General features: G+C 37.3%; 1 protein-coding gene across 5 annotated transcripts in view; it reads left to right on the top strand.

Moving 5' to 3' along the window:
* The window catches only part of taok3a (TAO kinase 3a), a 106620-nt gene that overhangs the window by 71752 nt on the left and 15643 nt on the right, over positions 1-19225 (top strand). For all 5 annotated transcript variants that reach the window (XM_016233571.1, XM_016233569.1, XM_016233574.1 and 2 more), the window contains 7 exons: positions 6379-6492; positions 6581-6672; positions 7907-8000; positions 10108-10189; positions 15508-15675; positions 17487-17672; positions 18962-19096. In XM_016233571.1, the coding sequence (XP_016089057.1) occupies positions 6379-6492; positions 6581-6672; positions 7907-8000; positions 10108-10189; positions 15508-15675; positions 17487-17672; positions 18962-19096 (871 nt within the window). The remainder of the gene's footprint in view (positions 1-6378; positions 6493-6580; positions 6673-7906; positions 8001-10107; positions 10190-15507; positions 15676-17486; positions 17673-18961; positions 19097-19225) is intronic.

The following is a 19225-nucleotide window of genomic DNA, read 5'->3' as shown; positions in this document are numbered from 1 at the left end:
CGACGGGATACACACACGGCAGTGCTCAACCGTTTGACGGCAAATAAAAGAGCTTCAACACCCGCCGTCTGTATGCACGTACAAATAATTAACTGCACCTGAAGCTTTCATAAATTTAAAAATGAAACACCCAAAACTGTACATGGCATCATCACGAAGACGAACTATACGTTTATACTGGAAATTCCAGAGGGGACGTCGGATGGCGTCACGTGGGGACGTAATGACGTGTGCCATTAATCGAACTATGTACTATAACATGTAAAACGGGAACATGAAAGGAATATTCTAAAAGCAACTCATGTAAACACCTTAATCATAATATTGGCTTATTTAGAATAAGGTAAATAATTAGATTACTGATGTCCATGTAAACATAGTCATAGTTTCAAATAAGCCTGAAGGACTTGATTAGTTGGATCAGGTGTGTTTAATTAGGGTTGAATCTAAACTCTGCTGGGCCAAAGCCACTAGAAGGCAGGCCTGCAACCTTTAGCCAAAAAAGCGTAACGGCTAATGCTAACGCTTCCGGTTTGCCAGTACATGGGAAAGGAGACCAGAGGCCGTTTTATTTTTTTTAATGGATGTCAATGGAGGAGAGGCTTCACTACGCTGAATAAACAGCTTTTTAGAGGAAACGGCTTATAATTTAATGAATCGACAGCCCATCAGATAATCTCCAATAGGTTTTACACTAAGCAATACTTTTGGATTGGAATATTTTTCAAGTTTACACCGAGAACAAAAAAAAGGCGTTTTATATGAGAAGTCACTGACTTTTTGCGACAGGTGGGATACAGCTTACAGCACTTCTCATTCATTCCTATGGTATCCGTAAACAGCGATTGAGTGTCAACTCTGCACAACTCTGACTGTAATTCAATGACGTCAAGGCTGTACTGTGATTATTAAGGCCCGTGTGATCCAAGTTGACCGTTACGCTTTCTCCAATAGTAAGTAATACAGACCCTCGTATCTCCCTATATCAAGACAATATCTGCATGGCCGTAGCCAGGGTTTGAAAATTAGTGAGGGGTGGGGGTTTAGAATTGTGCTATAATAACCCCACATACAACTCATTATATACACTAACACTTTAAAAGAGACAGACATGTAGATGTTTGAAAGATGTTTTCTCTGTTTTGGAGAAATGAGCATTGTTAAATTATATCATATTGCACCATTACTATAGGTTAGGGGTGTATAATGTTATCAGTTGTTTATTATTCATTCAACAATACATAGCCCTATTACTAAACTGCAACTTCCCGCTCTATTACATTTCTAAAAGTAGAAAAGATAAGTCCAAAGATGCTTATAATTACTGGATCTGGCAACACGGTGCGCCCGTGCCCTCACACACAGTTCTCTCAATCTGGGGCAATTCTAGGATTTTCATTTTGGGGGGGTGGGGCTCAGCCCCCAATGAGGGTATAATAATAATAAAAAAATAAAATAAAATAACGTTTGACCATTAGGTTGGGGTGGTATACTAAACGTATTGCAGTATTCCACTGTATTGCATACGTTAGATGGGTATAAAATTTGAGTACTGAATAAGCCAAATACTTGAAGATCAGTCTTCCTGATCACAAACACACACACACAAACACAATTTTATTGTTTGTATTTCTAAACAAACCTCTTCCTATGCTCAAGTTCTGTCTGTCACTGTCTTCAATCATTTCTGTGCATGACTGTATGGTAGTTAATGCCACATGCACTGTGATATGTTTTATATTGAAAGTAAAATTTTCAAATGAAAATAACAACATTTTATAAAGTATGCGTTCGTGTGTTAAGGGCTAACGTCACATTTTCGCTGGAGGAAACTGGTGTGATGAGGGGTGAACGGAGCGAAAACTTTACAGTAGATGGAAAACCGATTGCTACCCCATGACATTTTGTAAACTGCATTTATGACAGAACTGCACAGATGCAGATATTATAACAATCTATCGATAAACTCACACCCTGTCCTCTGTTTCTCGCTCTGCACCACCGCGGATTGAAGAACGCGCTGAAAGATGGGGAGGAGCCGAAGTCTGCCGCTGTTTTCATATGAAATTAAAAGGGCACTGAGGCGATCATGAATTCATGTACAGTTTATGGAGCGAATCACAAAATTTTTAGGGGGGCTGAGTAGAAATTTTGGGGGGCAAAAATGTTCACCCTCGTTTACGTCAATAAGAGCCACGATGGAAAAAACTCTCCGAAACTTGTACGAACCCAGAAGTAAGATTTTTGGCACAGAAATACTCTGTCATACGTCCAAATAGTTTTTTGAAACTTTGTCCATGCTTAGCACGAGAATCCAACTCTGAATGCATGAAACAGCATTGTACCCCCCCCCCTTAAATCAAAACAGACTCGTGTTTTTATAAGACTCTGCTTTATTTATATAGAAACACAAGTATCTTAATCTTATTTGTGTATTTTACTTTTCATTTAATACAAGTAGTTAGGTCTATGGCGCCCCCTAAATAAATAAAAGACCTTACAAAAATAGGCATTAGGACCCGGGGGAGGTTATAGCTGCTGCTGCACGCTCTGCTGCATGGGTCATTCTGTACGTACTTTCTCATATTAAATGTGACAATCCAAAACAGTCAATCTAATCAACATTCAGTTAAAAGTTTGCTTCAAGAATGGCCACACTGCTGACGTGACCTTAGCGCTAGCACACCCTGAGCACATGTGAGCTATTCATCTTATCAGCTAGGCATAGAATATTTTTTTTCAAATCCGATAACGGTCCGATAATATCCTGCATCCCTAATATTGATGTTGGTTGCCAATGAATGTTTTTCATTACTACTGTTTTACTACTATTTGTTTCTTTTAAAATACAGTGATCTTGCCATGAAAATAGCCATAGATGCTGGTATGGCAATGAAATAAACAAATGTGAAAATATGAAATAAACCAATTATATTAAATATCAAAACAGAATTATTATATATTTTTTTCAGATTCAGAGTGTGTACTCTTTGGTTTCAGGGTCCAAAATACTAAACCATTATAATTAAAGTACCAATCCATGACATACCATATATATCAGCAGGATCGCATATGTGTGTGCCATTAATCGAACTATGTACTATAACATGTAAAACGGGAACATGAAAGGAATATTCTAAAAGCAACTCATGTAAACACCATAATCATAATATTGGCTTATTTAGAATAAGGTAAATAATTAGATTACTGATGTCCATGTAAACATAGTCATAGTTTCAAATAAGCCTGAAGGACTTGATTAGTTGGATCAGGTGTGTTTAATTAGGGTTGAATCTAAACTCTGCTGGGCCAAAGCCACTAGAAGGCAGGCCTGCAACCTTTAGCCAAAAAAGCGTAACGGCTAATGCTAACGCTTCCGGTTTGCCAGTACATGGGAAAGGAGACCAGAGGCCGTTTTATTTTTTTTAATGGATGTCAATGGAGGAGAGGCTTCACTACGCTGAATAAACAGCTTTTTAGAGGAAACGGCTTATAATTTAATGAATCGACAGCCCATCAGATAATCTCCAATAGGTTTTACACTAAGCAATACTTTTGGATTGGAATATTTTTCAAGTTTACACCGAGAACAAAAAAAAGGCGTTTTATATGAGAAGTCACTGACTTTTTGCGACAGGTGGGATACAGCTTACAGCACTTCTCATTCATTCCTATGGTATCCGTAAACAGCGATTGAGTGTCAACTCTGCACAACTCTGACTGTAATTCAATGACGTCAAGGCTGTACTGTGATTATTAAGGCCCGTGTGATCCAAGTTGACCGTTACGCTTTCTCCAATAGTAAGTAATACAGACCCTCGTATCTCCCTATATCAAGACAATATCTGCATGGCCGTAGCCAGGGTTTGAAAATTAGTGAGGGGTGGGGGTTTAGAATTGTGCTATAATAACCCCACATACAACTCATTATATACACTAACACTTTAAAAGAGACAGACATGTAGATGTTTGAAAGATGTTTTCTCTGTTTTGGAGAAATGAGCATTGTTAAATTATATCATATTGCACCATTACTATAGGTTAGGGGTGTATAATGTTATCAGTTGTTTATTATTCATTCAACAATACATAGCCCTATTACTAAACTGCAACTTCCCGCTCTATTACATTTCTAAAAGTAGAAAAGATAAGTCCAAAGATGCTTATAATTACTGGATCTGGCAACACGGTGCGCCCGTGCCCTCACACACAGTTCTCTCAATCTGGGGCAATTCTAGGATTTTCATTTTGGGGGGGTGGGGCTCAGCCCCCAATGAGGGTATAATAATAATAAAAAAATAAAATAAAATAACGTTTGACCATTAGGTTGGGGTGGTATACTAAACGTATTGCAGTATTCCACTGTATTGCATACGTTAGATGGGTATAAAATTTGAGTACTGAATAAGCCAAATACTTGAAGATCAGTCTTCCTGATCACAAACACACACACACAAACACAATTTTATTGTTTGTATTTCTAAACAAACCTCTTCCTATGCTCAAGTTCTGTCTGTCACTGTCTTCAATCATTTCTGTGCATGACTGTATGGTAGTTAATGCCACATGCACTGTGATATGTTTTATATTGAAAGTAAAATTTTCAAATGAAAATAACAACATTTTATAAAGTATGCGTTCGTGTGTTAAGGGCTAACGTCACATTTTCGCTGGAGGAAACTGGTGTGATGAGGGGTGAACGGAGCGAAAACTTTACAGTAGATGGAAAACCGATTGCTACCCCATGACATTTTGTAAACTGCATTTATGACAGAACTGCACAGATGCAGATATTATAACAATCTATCGATAAACTCACACCCTGTCCTCTGTTTCTCGCTCTGCACCACCGCGGATTGAAGAACGCGCTGAAAGATGGGGAGGAGCCGAAGTCTGCCGCTGTTTTCATATGAAATTAAAAGGGCACTGAGGCGATCATGAATTCATGTACAGTTTATGGAGCGAATCACAAAATTTTTAGGGGGGCTGAGTAGAAATTTTGGGGGGCAAAAATGTTCACCCTCGTTTACGTCAATAAGAGCCACGATGGAAAAAACTCTCCGAAACTTGTACGAACCCAGAAGTAAGATTTTTGGCACAGAAATACTCTGTCATACGTCCAAATAGTTTTTTGAAACTTTGTCCATGCTTAGCACGAGAATCCAACTCTGAATGCATGAAACAGCATTGTACCCCCCCCCCTTAAATCAAAACAGACTCGTGTTTTTATAAGACTCTGCTTTATTTATATAGAAACACAAGTATCTTAATCTTATTTGTGTATTTTACTTTTCATTTAATACAAGTAGTTAGGTCTATGGCGCCCCCTAAATAAATAAAAGACCTTACAAAAATAGGCATTAGGACCCGGGGGAGGTTATAGCTGCTGCTGCACGCTCTGCTGCATGGGTCATTCTGTACGTACTTTCTCATATTAAATGTGACAATCCAAAACAGTCAATCTAATCAACATTCAGTTAAAAGTTTGCTTCAAGAATGGCCACACTGCTGACGTGACCTTAGCGCTAGCACACCCTGAGCACATGTGAGCTATTCATCTTATCAGCTAGGCATAGAATATTTTTTTTCAAATCCGATAACGGTCCGATAATATCCTGCATCCCTAATATTGATGTTGGTTGCCAATGAATGTTTTTCATTACTACTGTTTTACTACTATTTGTTTCTTTTAAAATACAGTGATCTTGCCATGAAAATAGCCATAGATGCTGGTATGGCAATGAAATAAACAAATGTGAAAATATGAAATAAACCAATTATATTAAATATCAAAACAGAATTATTATATATTTTTTTCAGATTCAGAGTGTGTACTCTTTGGTTTCAGGGTCCAAAATACTAAACCATTATAATTAAAGTACCAATCCATGACATACCATATATATCAGCAGGATCGCATATGTCAGCATACCATTTATTGACCATGCTTTATTGAACTTTTTTACAACGTATGAGTTCTTATGTGTTTTATTAGCTTCCAGTAACAGTACTATTTTTACTGTCATTTTCACTCTGCAATGCTATTTTATTTTATTATCAGAATCAGAATGAGCTTTATTTGCCTAGTGTGTGCAAACACAAGGAATTTGTTGTTTTTTAGGAGCTCTTGGTACATACATACATACATACAGTATATGACATGAGAACAGAGAGAACATTTAAATAAGTAAGACTAAGGGGGGGAAAAAACTATAAAAAATAATAATGTGGTATACATCTGGAACAGATTTTTAAATGTCATTGTCATTCATTTTATTTTATTTTTTCACCCTGCCATTGCATAATATGGAATTGTGACACTACTGTAGGTCTATACTGTCTGACTTCAACTTTCTCTGTATCTGTGATTTTGTTTAGAGACGTGAAGGCTGGTAATATCCTGCTGACGGAGCCCGGTCAGGTCAAACTGGCTGATTTTGGCTCCGCTTCCATTGCCTCTCCTGCCAACTCCTTTGTGGGAACCCCGTACTGGTCAGTACCGCAGATATTGATGTTCAGGAAGATAATGTGTCCTGATACACCAGTGTTAATTAGACAATTGTGTGCGTTTCTAACACAGGATGGCTCCAGAAGTGATTTTAGCCATGGATGAGGGTCAGTATGAGGGGAAGGTGGATGTCTGGTCTCTGGGGATCACTTGCATAGAGCTGGGTGAGTGTCTACATGTTTTTGAACTTATTTCATCTATGTACCTTTTTTTCTAATGTTCTGAGGCATTGTGTCCACTACAATAAGCAGAAGTTTAGAAGCCATTGTGTGTTGTTACACTAAAACCACTATAGCTGATGACCTTTGACCCTTAAGGAGTGTCATATTTACTGTTGCTATGTGAAATGTCATAGGCGAATTCCATTCATTTCAATAGGAATCTGTGTGATGGGGAGTTTTGTGCAAAATTGTTCCCCATGCAAATGTTCAAGTTGGTCCCATGAATTCGCCAAAAGTGACTTGAAGGTGACTTCTGTATGAGCGGTGTACCATACATCGCTACACTATTGACAATGGAGAATGGGTCATTTTTTTGTCTGTGATATTTTGTCTACACTTTACTCATAATTCTATATGACTGTTCTCTTTATATGTCATTTGTATATTGTATTTATTACAACATTAATTAAACATAGTGGATGAAATTTGAGGAATTATTATTACCATTATCTACTATTGTAGTGGATAGATGTTATAACTCTTACATCGTTTTATTGTTTTGATGTGAAAAGAAACATTTCAAGTGTGCACTGCATTGGCAAAGTGTGCACTTTGTAGCTAACTAATATCCCAGTATTGGGACATACAACTTCATAAAATTGTATTTTTGTCGCATTAGAGAACTGTCATGTACTTCCTTGATCAGTACATACTTGTAATATGTGTAATATGAAAATAGCATATTACTCAGATGACATTCCGTTTTCAAAACTGTGGTTTTAAACACACCCTCTTAAAAATAAAGGTTCCAAAAGTGGGTTTTCACAACAATGCCACATAGGAGAACCATATTTGGTTCCCCTAAGAACCTTTAAATGAACGGTTCTTAAAAGAACCATTTTTTCTTGTTTCTTATATCTTAATTATCTGTGAAACCTTTTTTCCGTTATAAAGACCCTTTGGTGCAATGCCAATGTTCCATGGATTTTAAAGGTTTGTCATGGAACCATCAATGTCAATAGAGAAACCTTCTTTTTAAGAGTGCACTGCTCCTAACATTGCATGCTATAAAAGACAAACTGGGATTTAGTCTAAATATTGACATGTTTGAAATAACTTGCATATGTACATATGCATATGCATGTATTCACAATATATGTAATGTCACACATTTTCAGTTTGAGAATTTCAGCACATTTGATGAATTTTTTTTTTTTTCACTTCTGCTGTTTTCTAGCTGAACGCAAGCCTCCTCTCTTCAACATGAACGCTATGAGTGCCTTATACCACATCGCCCAAAACGACTCTCCCTCCTTACAGTCCAATGAGTGGTGAGTGTCCTTCTACACAATCACAAAACCGAAATATATATACTCCTACTCGTCAAACATATATACTCTCTCAACCACGCACTCTTCTCACACTTTAAATGTGTTATGCTATAACTCTGACTCCAGCTGCCAGCTCTTTATAATTCCTGATCTTGTGCATTAATGCACAAGCAAACTTTCGGTGCCCCTCAACTCTCTGACCTGCAGCAAAATGAAAGCCTGCTGGTCTTTCAAACAGTGTTGCCTTTAGTCAATAGATCTGGAAATTGAAAGGCTGTCTGAATGGGCCAGAATATTGTTGAGGGTGTCACACTTTTACTCACAGATTTTATGTGAAGGAGATGCGTTCACATTTACGCATGCAATACTTTTGCAGTGTACGTAATAGTACAAGAAAGAATCCTTTCCGAAATTGAGAAAGATTATGTATGTTATAAAGTCAATATGAAGCCTATATATATATATATATACACACACACTACCTTTAAATTGTTTTAATGTTTTTAAAAGAAGTCTCTTAGGTTAATTAAAGGGGTCATATGATGCGATTTCAAGTTTTCCTTTCTCTTTGGAGTGTTACAAACTGATTGTGCATAGATAAGATCCCTGAAGTTGCAAAGACTAAAGTCTCAAAACCAAAGAGATATTCTTTATCAAAGTTAAGACTCTGCCACGCCCCCCTAAAACGGCTCATTCTAACACGCCCCCACATATCTTGGTCACTATGTGGGAATATTTGCATAATGCGCCCAAATGTGCACGCAAAGAAAGAAGGCGTGGTTTCAGTAAGCGCAGTTAATGTTGAAGCAGCCATGTCAGGGAGACGCTGTGTGTTTCAATGCAAAAGCACTTTATTTGGCCTTCCGAAAGTAGATGCATTTAGGAATCTTTAAGATTACTTACAACAGAACAGCAACACATTTTATGGTCCATAAAATGAATGAGGAGGATGAGGAGATGAGGAGGTCATTCTGACTTTGCTATGACAATCTGGCGCTTCTGAATCAGCTACATGGTGTGTGTGTGTGTGTGTGTGTGTGTGTGTGTGTGTGTGTGTGTGTGTGTGTGTGTGTGTGAGAGAGAGAGAGAGAGAGACCGCGTCACATCACTGTAGGGTCAGCTGTCTTAACCGCGGCTTGTGTACTGCATCATTACTGTGTCTGTTCCCCTTTCGGGCTTGAACTGATGGTAAAACTAATGACATTATTTACTGTCTTTACATTTATTTTGAAAGATGAAGCTTGCGATTATGGTAAGGGGCGTTACATTTCCGACGAGTGCTTGCAGTGTTCGGCCAATCACAATGCACTGGGTCAGCTGGCCAATCAGAGCAGACTGCGCTTGTCGGAAGGAGGGACTTTGTAGAAAACGAAGCGTTTGAGAGAGGCGGGGCATAGAGGACCTACAGTAATGTACAGTATTTGAAAAATAATGTGTTTTTTGAACATTAAAGCATGTCAACATAATCTGTTACACCAAATACACAAAATAATGATCTTTAAAAAAAGCATCATATGACCCCTTTAAAAATACAGGAAAAACAGTAATATTGTGATAAATTATAAAAATTTAAAATAACTGTTTTCGGTTTCAATAGATATTAAAATGCAGTTTATTGCTGTGATGCAAAGCTGAATTTTCATCAGTCATTACTTCAGTCTTCAGAGTCACATGATCCTTCAGAAATCATTGTAATATGCTGATTTGCAGTGCAAGAAGTAGTTCTTATCAATTTTGATATGTTGATATTTATGCTGCTAAATATATATATATATATTTTTTTTCAGGATGCTTTGAATAGTTCAAAAGAACAGGATTTTTTTTTAAATACATTTTTTTGTAACATTATAAATATTTATTGTCACTTTGATCAGTTTAATGCACCCTTGCTCAATAAAAGTATTAATTTCTTTTGACAAAAAGAAAATCTTTACTGACCAGGTAGTGTGAATGGTTGTGTATAAGAACAGTTTATGCTTTGTTTTAAAAACATTTAACATGTAACACACTCAATGTTTACTGTAAATATTGCTTCAAGTATGTTTGTAATTTATTTGTACATTACAAAAGTGCATAATACTGTAACTGTTGTTTGTATTTTGTGAAGGTCGGATGCATTCCGGAGTTTCGTTGACTACTGCCTACTAAAAATTCCTCAGGACAGACCCTCCTCAGCAGAACTCCTGCGGGTGAGTAATCGCATTCACACAGTGTTGACGCATATAAAGTCACTCATAAGCATTGCTCATCGAAGTTCAAGCACGACTTCTGAGTGCCCACACAATACTGTTAATTCATTCCCACTCTGAGTCACGTTCTGTTGCGTTTAGGCTCAGAAATGTAAACTTCTTAAGCAGCTTAATCTCACGTAGTGAGACCTTTGACAAATGGCATAGGATCAGGTCTACATTACAGCTAATTGTAGCAAAGAACTACAGAATTACACAAGAAGAGACTGTCTGCGATGTAAAGTGGTCAACCAGAGTTTTAGTTTTTACGTGACACTTATGAGCAGGTTTATCAGAAATAGATACTCTTATACACAAAAATAGACTTTCTTAGCAGTCTTCAAGAGTGGTTGCTTGAAAAGCATTAATCACCAGTGTGTGCAAACTAGCTAAACGAGCTTAATTTCTTGTGTTGTATTTCTGGAATTTGTCATTCATAAATTGTGCAATTCATAACACAAGTTCAGTGCTTAATACATTTTTTTAAAGAAATGAATACTTTAAATCAGCAAGGATGCATTAAAATGATCAAAGGTGAGCATTTTACATTGTTTAAATTACAAAAAACAATATTTCAAATAAATGCCGTTCTTTTGAACTTTCTATTCATCAAAGAAAAAAACATTGCTCATTGTTTCGCACAAAAATAATAAGCAGTGCAACTGTTTTCAACATCGTAATAATAATAAATGTTTATGGAGCTATAAATCAGCTTTGCCATCACAGGAACAAATTACATTTTAAAATATATATAAAAAGAAAACAGTTATTTTAAATAGTAATAAGATTTGACAATATTGCTTTTACTGTATTTTTATCAAATATATGCAGCCTTAAAAACATTTAAAAAAAAATCTTACAGACGTCAAGCTTTTGACCTGTAGTGTACATGTTGCATTTTCAGTGTTTCTGTGACAGGCTGTATAGCAGGCATTAGTGTATATTTTGTTTTCTGTTTTTTCCCCCTTTCATCTTAAGTTAGTTAAACTAGTGATGTGTTTGTAGCACAGGAAACTCTGCTGTCCATTTGATTACAGAGTAACCGCCTTAGTAACGTACGCCCACACATTCCCAAACCCCAGTTCATCATGTGTAATTTGTAAAAACGTCAATATCTGCACTTTCGAAGAGATAAAGACGCCCCTGTGCAGTTGGTTAGTGCACTTCCTCTTCGCCATATCTGTCAGTACTTCCTGCCCTCATGACAGTGGGTTCCTTACTCATCCATCCCTGCTGACTCACACTCATACACGTTTTCTTATGCACAGCCAAGCGCTCAACCCACAGAGTATGTCATTCTGCCTTCTGTTTTTTCATTTGCTCACTTTCTGTGCCAACTACATCCTTGGAGGGTTAATAAAAGCAGGAGGAATTTTTGATTGTGCGTGTCTAACGTAACTAATCTAACCATGACTTTCTTTCAACCGAATCACTGTGGCTGTAGGTGGACGTATTGCTGCGCGGTGACTAATGTTCTTGATATCGTGCTGTGGTGGGAGGCTTATGGATTTAAATCATCACCAAAATAAATGTGTGATAGAATGTAGCAGTACAGTTGGGATATGATTGATTATTGGCTGCAGGGAAGCTCTGGATGCATGATCATTAAGGGATAGTGCTACCAATGTGATTTGTTTGTTTGTTTGTGCATTCTATGGGTCTGTTTGTGTGGGTGCATGTTACAGGTCACGGTTGATCTCATTGGTGGACACAGGTAATCCTATTTAGCCCTGAGAGCTTAGTGTCGATGGTAGGCGCTCACTTCAGGCACAACCTCACAAGGGATGGGCGACCCAGGGTGGAATGGGATACTGGTATCTTTTCCATGGGTGCCTAGAGGATTTTATCAGATTTTTTGCAAAAAAAAAAAACACCACCCAAGGTTTTTTTGTTAAAATTTCACCGTTAAAATTCAGAAGTTGCAATGAAATAGTTGGCTCAAAAATGAAAATTTGCTGAAAATGTACAGTACTCACCCTTAGGCCATCCAAGATGTAGATGAGTTTGTTCTTAATGGGAACAGATTTGGAGAAATTTAGCATCTCATCACTTGCTCACCAATGGATCCTGTGTAGTGAATGGGTGCCGTCAGAATTTCAGTCCAAACAACTGATAAAAACATCACAATAATCCACATTGTGATCTTGTGCATGAAACAAATCCATTTTTGGCTGAAATACTCCTTTAATTTTCTTGAGCATTTCTAGTATTCATGTATATATTGTGCACTAATTTTAAACATTTTTAAACTCGAAAGCAGCAACAAAATGACCAAAGACATCCATCTAGTGCATGTTCAACATGAAAACAACTGAAAAACAGCACAGATGGACCCACTTTCGACATGAATGGCTGCTTATTCACATGACATAGCAGTGGCTGAATTCTCAAAAAGTAGCCTTTAGTTAAATTTTTTTTGGTTAATATCCACTTCATCCAGTGCCATTTGTTCTCTGTGTATCTCGATACGGTGACCGGGGTTTCACCAAGTACAACATGTTCCTGGATCAACATCCTTGCTGATCCTGGAACAACATTCCAATTAACCAATCAGAATTGAGGGATGACCTTTCAGGAAATATCCGGTTTAGGCTTACGATCAGGGTTAGGTGCTTCTACACCCTTGGTAATCAGCTATCATTTCACACTGATTTTAGGAATAAATTATGGGTAGGGTTAGGTTTAGGGATTGGGTTTAGTCTATATTTTTGGACAGTAATATTGATCCAGGATCAACAAAAGATGTTGATCCAGGAACATGTCTGTCTTGGCAAAATCACGGCAGCCATCTTGATACTGTCTTTCTGTTTTACTGACTGAGAATCCACTTTAGATGATTCAGTGAGAGAGTGGTCTGAACGAATGTGAATTGTATCAGACTGTTTTGCAAACTCGTTTGGCCAATTCACTAAAAAGAAAAAACTGACTCAAAATAATAATTAATAAATCAGCCATCCAAAATTTGGGTCATGCATGATCACCGATAATTTCATGGAAAACCTTTGTCAGATCAGTCTGAGAGCTCATGGTTCATACAGCCAAACCGCTGTAGGCACCACTGGTCTTTTCTGCAACTGAGTCCATGCAGATGTTGAAACTGGGGGGAAAAATTAATTTCGGCCCAGTTTTGCTCTCCCATTTCTCTCTAATACCTCAAGACTGTCCTTCCAAGCTCATTAAGACCGAAAAGAGGTCATTAATCAGAGTCTAGCATTCATTTATTCTGTTCCCACCATTTGCCGTGTCCCAACTGCTGTCTTAATCTCATATGGGGTCTAAATCCACCTCAATTCTTGACCTATAGAGGTCTTGTCGATTTAGGACGAGCAGTGGATATCACTCACGATCTGACAGTTAGAGCTGACTCTCTGCAAAACTTCAGATTATGTAATTTCCTCCATTTAAATGGGATAATCCTGTAGATTAGATTCCTCCCATGCTGGTCAGTCACAGATGCCCGTTTAGAGTGGTGAATGCTTATCTATGTTATCATCGGGAAGCCGAGCTGTTAGCTGTTACTGTCTTTGCTGAGCTTAATGGTTGAGCCGTTTGCTCTAGTGTTTTACCCGCTCGCAGCACAGACGTGACCTGCTTAAACTAAATGTGTTGTCAACTATATTTGTGATTCCATTCCAAATCACTCTCCATGGATGTTGACAGAGTGGTTAACATTTATCAAGAGTTATTGAAAGCAATCAAAGGGTGAACCAATGTTGATTAGGCTTCCAAGATGGGTTTATGCTTTAGAGTCGTTTAGATTTTGTCAAATGAATGAAAAATTGGTTTTGTTGACTGTTAATGAACATTTATAATTAACCAGTCCACCTTGAACAATTTAGCTTTTTCTATCATTCACAAGTTTTGGGTTGGTGAGATATCTTGTATGCTCACCAAGGCTGCATTTATTTGATTAAAAATACAGTAAAAACAGTAATATTTTGAAATATTATTACAATTTAAAATAACTGATTTCTATTTTGATATATTTTAAAATATTATTTATTCCTGTGATTCAAAGCTGAATTTTCAGCATCATTACCACAGTCTTCAGTGTCACATGATCCTTCAGAAATAATTCTAATATGCTGATTTGGTGCTCAAGAAACATGTCATATTATTATCAGTGTTGAAAACTGTTATGCTGCTTAATATTTTTGTCCAAGATTCTTTGATGAATAGAAAAATCAGCAGTCAACTTTATTTTTACAGTTAATAAATATTTAGAATTAACCAGTCCACCTCAAACAGTCCAATAAGAAAGCTTATTCCTTTAGAGTAAAATATATATTGTCAAATTAATAACATGTATTAACTTAACAACAAAGGCATGCAAAAACAAGGAACCAGTCTACTTTGATCAGGTTTATGAGAATGGTTTATGACTGGAAATACAAAAAATTACCAAGAAGAAGAGTTTTAGAGTAGGTGCATAAAAGAAGATCTTCATGATGCATGGTTTAGAGGAAAAGTTGCTGTAAAGAGTCCCAGAAGGAGGATTTACCGTAAATATTCAAGAGTGGCTGTTTCGAGGAATCAGACAGGCTTTGATTTGGATTTTGGATTGTCCTTCTAACAGTTTTCTCCCAAATAAATAAATGAATAAATGACTCCCAGTTGGCCCAGTTGAGTAATGGAAAGAACTGCAACACGACCAATTAGTTTTCAAAGACTCTTGGTTTGTGGTTTACAGACCACGGTTTTGCGAACCCAGTTAACATGCACACATCCAGCCACTTGTGACTCGAGTCTGTTGTCTTTGTATTTCCATTGAGGAGGTGAGATCAAGTCCTCATTTAGCCAGCCATGTCAGAAACCCTCCTCCATATGGCATATGTCCACTCAAGGCCACATTACACATGAGCACCCTCTGGTGAGCAAAGGACAAACACGAAATGACGAAATTCAGAGCGCAAGCAGAGTAATCTGGCATGCTGAGAGGATTGAGACTGGGTTTATTTCATGGCAGTTGAATTGCATCATGCTTAACCCCCAAATTTTACTCCTGAAATATTTGCTTTTGTGAAATGATTGCAGTTTGTGTAGTTTTTAGGTGAACACGGGGCCAAATAAAAACACATTTTCCTCTTAGCGAGCCATAAATTGATATAAAACCCAGAAACTGAGGGTGAAGTCTGATTGATCGTGATGTTTACACACAGAAGCTGTGTTTGTACATTTGATCATCACGTATTGCTCTTTTCATTTGCCTTAGCAAGGTTAAAATTGCAAAAACATTTCATTTAAAAAATGCACTCTCTGTCCCTCTTTGTCCGTTCCAGCATGAGTTTGTGAGGAGAGAGCGTCCTCCACGGGTCCTCATCGATCTGATCCAGAGGACGAAGGATGCAGTCAGAGAGCTGGACAACCTGCAGTACCGTAAAATGAAAAAAATCCTCTACCAAGAGAAACACAACGGCCCAATGGGGGAGTCTCAGGAAGAGGAGGAGGTGGGTACAGGAAATACTCTGAGAAATAAAAGGCCCCCTTGAGTGTCATACACACGTTGACTTCATACTGCCTGTGTGAGTTTCATAGTAGTCAGCGTGCTTCCTGCTGTTGCATGTGGCTACATGTAATACACAACAGCCACTGGTTTCTCTTGCTTAAAAATGTCCTTTACATGTTTGCCACCTATGCTTTGTTAACATCAGTTTTGAGTTATCATAGAAAAAATTGGGATTACAGATGGATTTCATGTCAGTCTGTCCATTTTAATGGATGGATAGACGAAAAGGGCCCCAACTAGACTGAAGAGATAATAAACTAAACTTGACTACATTATAAATAATTAACTTAAAAGTATATTGTATCATATACAGTACTAGACTGAATTATGAACTATATTAAACTAAACTGAAGGTACTATATAGTTCAGTAAGGATGCATTAAATTGATCAGAAGTGAAAGTATAGATACTTGCATTTCTAAATAATTATAATAATAAATACATAATCTATTTCAAATTAAGATTCCTGGAACAAAATGTGTAATGGTTTCCAGTGACTGGAGTAATGGCTGCTGAAAATTCAACTTTGCCTTCACAGTAATAAATTATATTTTAAAATGTACTAAAATAAAAAAATATTATTTTAAAGGGGTCATATGATGCGATTTCAAGTTTTCCTTTCTCTTTGGAGTGTTACAAGCTGATTGTGCATAGATAAGATCCCTGAAGTTGCAAAGACTAAAGTCTCAAAACCAAAGAGATATTCTTTATCAAAGTTAAGACTCTGCCACACCCTCCTAAAACGGCTCGTTCTAACACGCCCCCACATATCTACCTCACTATGTGGAAATATTTGCATAATGCCGCCCAAATGTGCACGCAAAGAAAGAAGGTGTGGTTTCAGTTCCCGCAGTTAGTGTTGAAGCAGCCATGTCAGGGAGACGCTGTGTGTTTCAGTGCGAAAGCAAAAGCACTTTATTTGGCCTTCCAGAAGTAGATGCATTTAGGACTCTGTAAGATTACTTACAACAGAACAGCAATGCATTTTATAGAGGCGGGGCATAGAGGACCTACGATAATGTACAGTATTTGAAAAATTATGTGTTTTTTGAACATTAAAGCATGTCAACATATTCTGTTACACCAAATACACAAAATAATGATCTTTAAAAAAGCATCATATGACCCCTTTAAATTATAACAATATTTCACGAAATTCCAATTTTTACTATGCTTTTGATCAAATAAATGCAGCCTTGGGGAGCATAAGAGACTTTTTCAAAAACAATAAATCGTAAAAATAATCTTACTGACCCCAAATTGAAATAAACTTAAGATATAACTATATACTATACTAAACTCTCTCTTAGTCGCTTAGGATGAAAACATCTGCTAAATGCATAAATGTAATAACCTACTGAACTATAGTGAAAATATACTAAACTTAAGTGTAGATATATTTAAAATTTGATACTATGCTGAACTATCTACTATACAGAACAACTATATACTATATATTTTTTGGAAGTATATACTGCAGACTGTACTGAATTGCAACGAAAAGTACATGGAATTATGTTTTCTTGAACTACATTAAAGGTAGGACTACACACTATTTTGAACAACATTGAACTATTAAGTGGCAGGAGGGCTTTCAGTAATGGTGTGAATGTGTCTCTGTTCAACAAATAACTGCTATTACAGGCCTTGCAGTGAGATGTGTAAAGTGCTCTTAGTAATTGAAATAAATATGGGTTTTCAAAAAGGATGGTGATCAGTTTATCTGTGTGTATTTCTCTGTCTTTTGCACAGGATGGAGATCAGGCAGGCTGTAAGATGAACAGTTTGGGCAGTAATCATTCCATCCCCAGCACCTCCGTTAGCACCGGCAGTCAGAGCAGCAGCGTCAACAGCCTGCAGGAGGTGCCAGATGACTCCTGCTCCGAGCTGCACCACGACTACGACAGCACCCTAGAGTCTTCCACGCACCACAAAAAGGTCCCAGACATACACACCGTCAGAAATCTCCCAAACTTTTAAAAATGCAGTGCAGTCCTTTTTTTATTTTTCATTTTTAAATGCTTACCATACTTTCATTGATGCTGACAAACAAAAATAGAACATATGCTTTCCAGACCAGACTATGTTTTTCTCTCTCAGTCAAGCTATTTAAATCTCAGAAGACTGGCTTGTTACAATTTTAATGGTACACGCAGTCTTTCAGGGCACAGAGAAGGTATACTTAAAGTTAATAGTAGATTTAATGTTCTCTTAAAATATAAAGTTCACCAAATGTGCTTGAGACTGCAATATACTGTATAGTAAGTAAGTGCTATAGGAACTAAAATTGTTGTTCCTTGTGGTTAAATTGTGCTATAGGAACTAAAATTGTTGTTCCTTGTGGTTAAATTGTGCTTGTTTAACAACACTCGGGCAAATTATTTTCGCAGTTGTTGCAAGCATGTCATAGTCAAAGAACATAAGGGTCAAAAGTCAATGACAACATGTTTATACTATGGCTACACAATTTATCGAAATAAAACTGAAATTGTGCGATAGATAAGTGCAATTTGCAAATCACAAAGGCTCCAGCAAACATCCATGAACATTAATATTGTAATTTTACAGTTGTACTGTAAAATATTATTGGGATTGTTGTTTTTCTTAAATACTTATTTTTTTACTGTGAAATATTTTGTAATTTTTTTATTTGATAATAATATTATTATTGTTGTTGTTGTCATTGACATAAAATCACACATTTTGGGGGCAAATTGTGAAGCCTTACAAAGTACAGTCAGCTTTTTTTTATTGCTTTTTAAATAGCATTTTTTTCCTCTAGCACTTCTTACATTCTCTGAAAGTATGTGATTTTGGACGTTCACATCCACTTGCACACACGTGATTGACTGATTGACACTTCCTGTCCTAAAGGAAATTACATCAGCATGCAGGAGAAATATGTATTGACTTTAGGGGAACTGAACAGCTTTCGTTGTGCTCACTGAGAGAAGACAAAACCCTCAGGAATATGAACGCTTCAGGTGGACTGAGCTTGTGGGTCGATTAATGAAGATATTTTAAGATAGGGAGCCTGTTGGTATTGAATATTCTCATGCTGAATTGTCTCTGCTTATCCTACAGCAACAGGAAATAAAACTCCTGCTGCGGCTCTGATAGGGAAGATGTATAGCTTGAATGGACCCCAAGTCGCTTCGGATAAATCCTCAAGAGATTATGTTGTGACACCAAATCCTTGACTGGTTTTATGTGCTTTTTGTCCTCAGGATCATCAGTATATCCCTGATGACGTTCCTCATCGGGACCACCGGTCGGACCTGCGACCGTCCTCATCGGAAAGAGCTCAGGCTCATAACTATAAAAACCGTGAGCGCTTCGCCACCATCAAGTCAGCCTCACTGGTGAGGAAAAAGAATGACATCATCCTTACTGTCATCCTCTCATCCCCCCCTCCTCTCCTGCTTTACTCTTTCTTTTTCTTTCATCCTTTTGCTTTAATACACTGCGGTCATTTCTTTCTCTCTCTCTCT

This window comes from Sinocyclocheilus grahami, unplaced genomic scaffold, assembly GCF_001515645.1.
Source record: "Sinocyclocheilus grahami isolate Dianchi unplaced genomic scaffold, SAMN03320097.WGS_v1.1 scaffold434.1, whole genome shotgun sequence".
NCBI lineage: Eukaryota > Metazoa > Chordata > Actinopteri > Cypriniformes > Cyprinidae > Sinocyclocheilus > Sinocyclocheilus grahami.
This window is presented reverse-complemented; position numbering and strand designations above follow the sequence as displayed.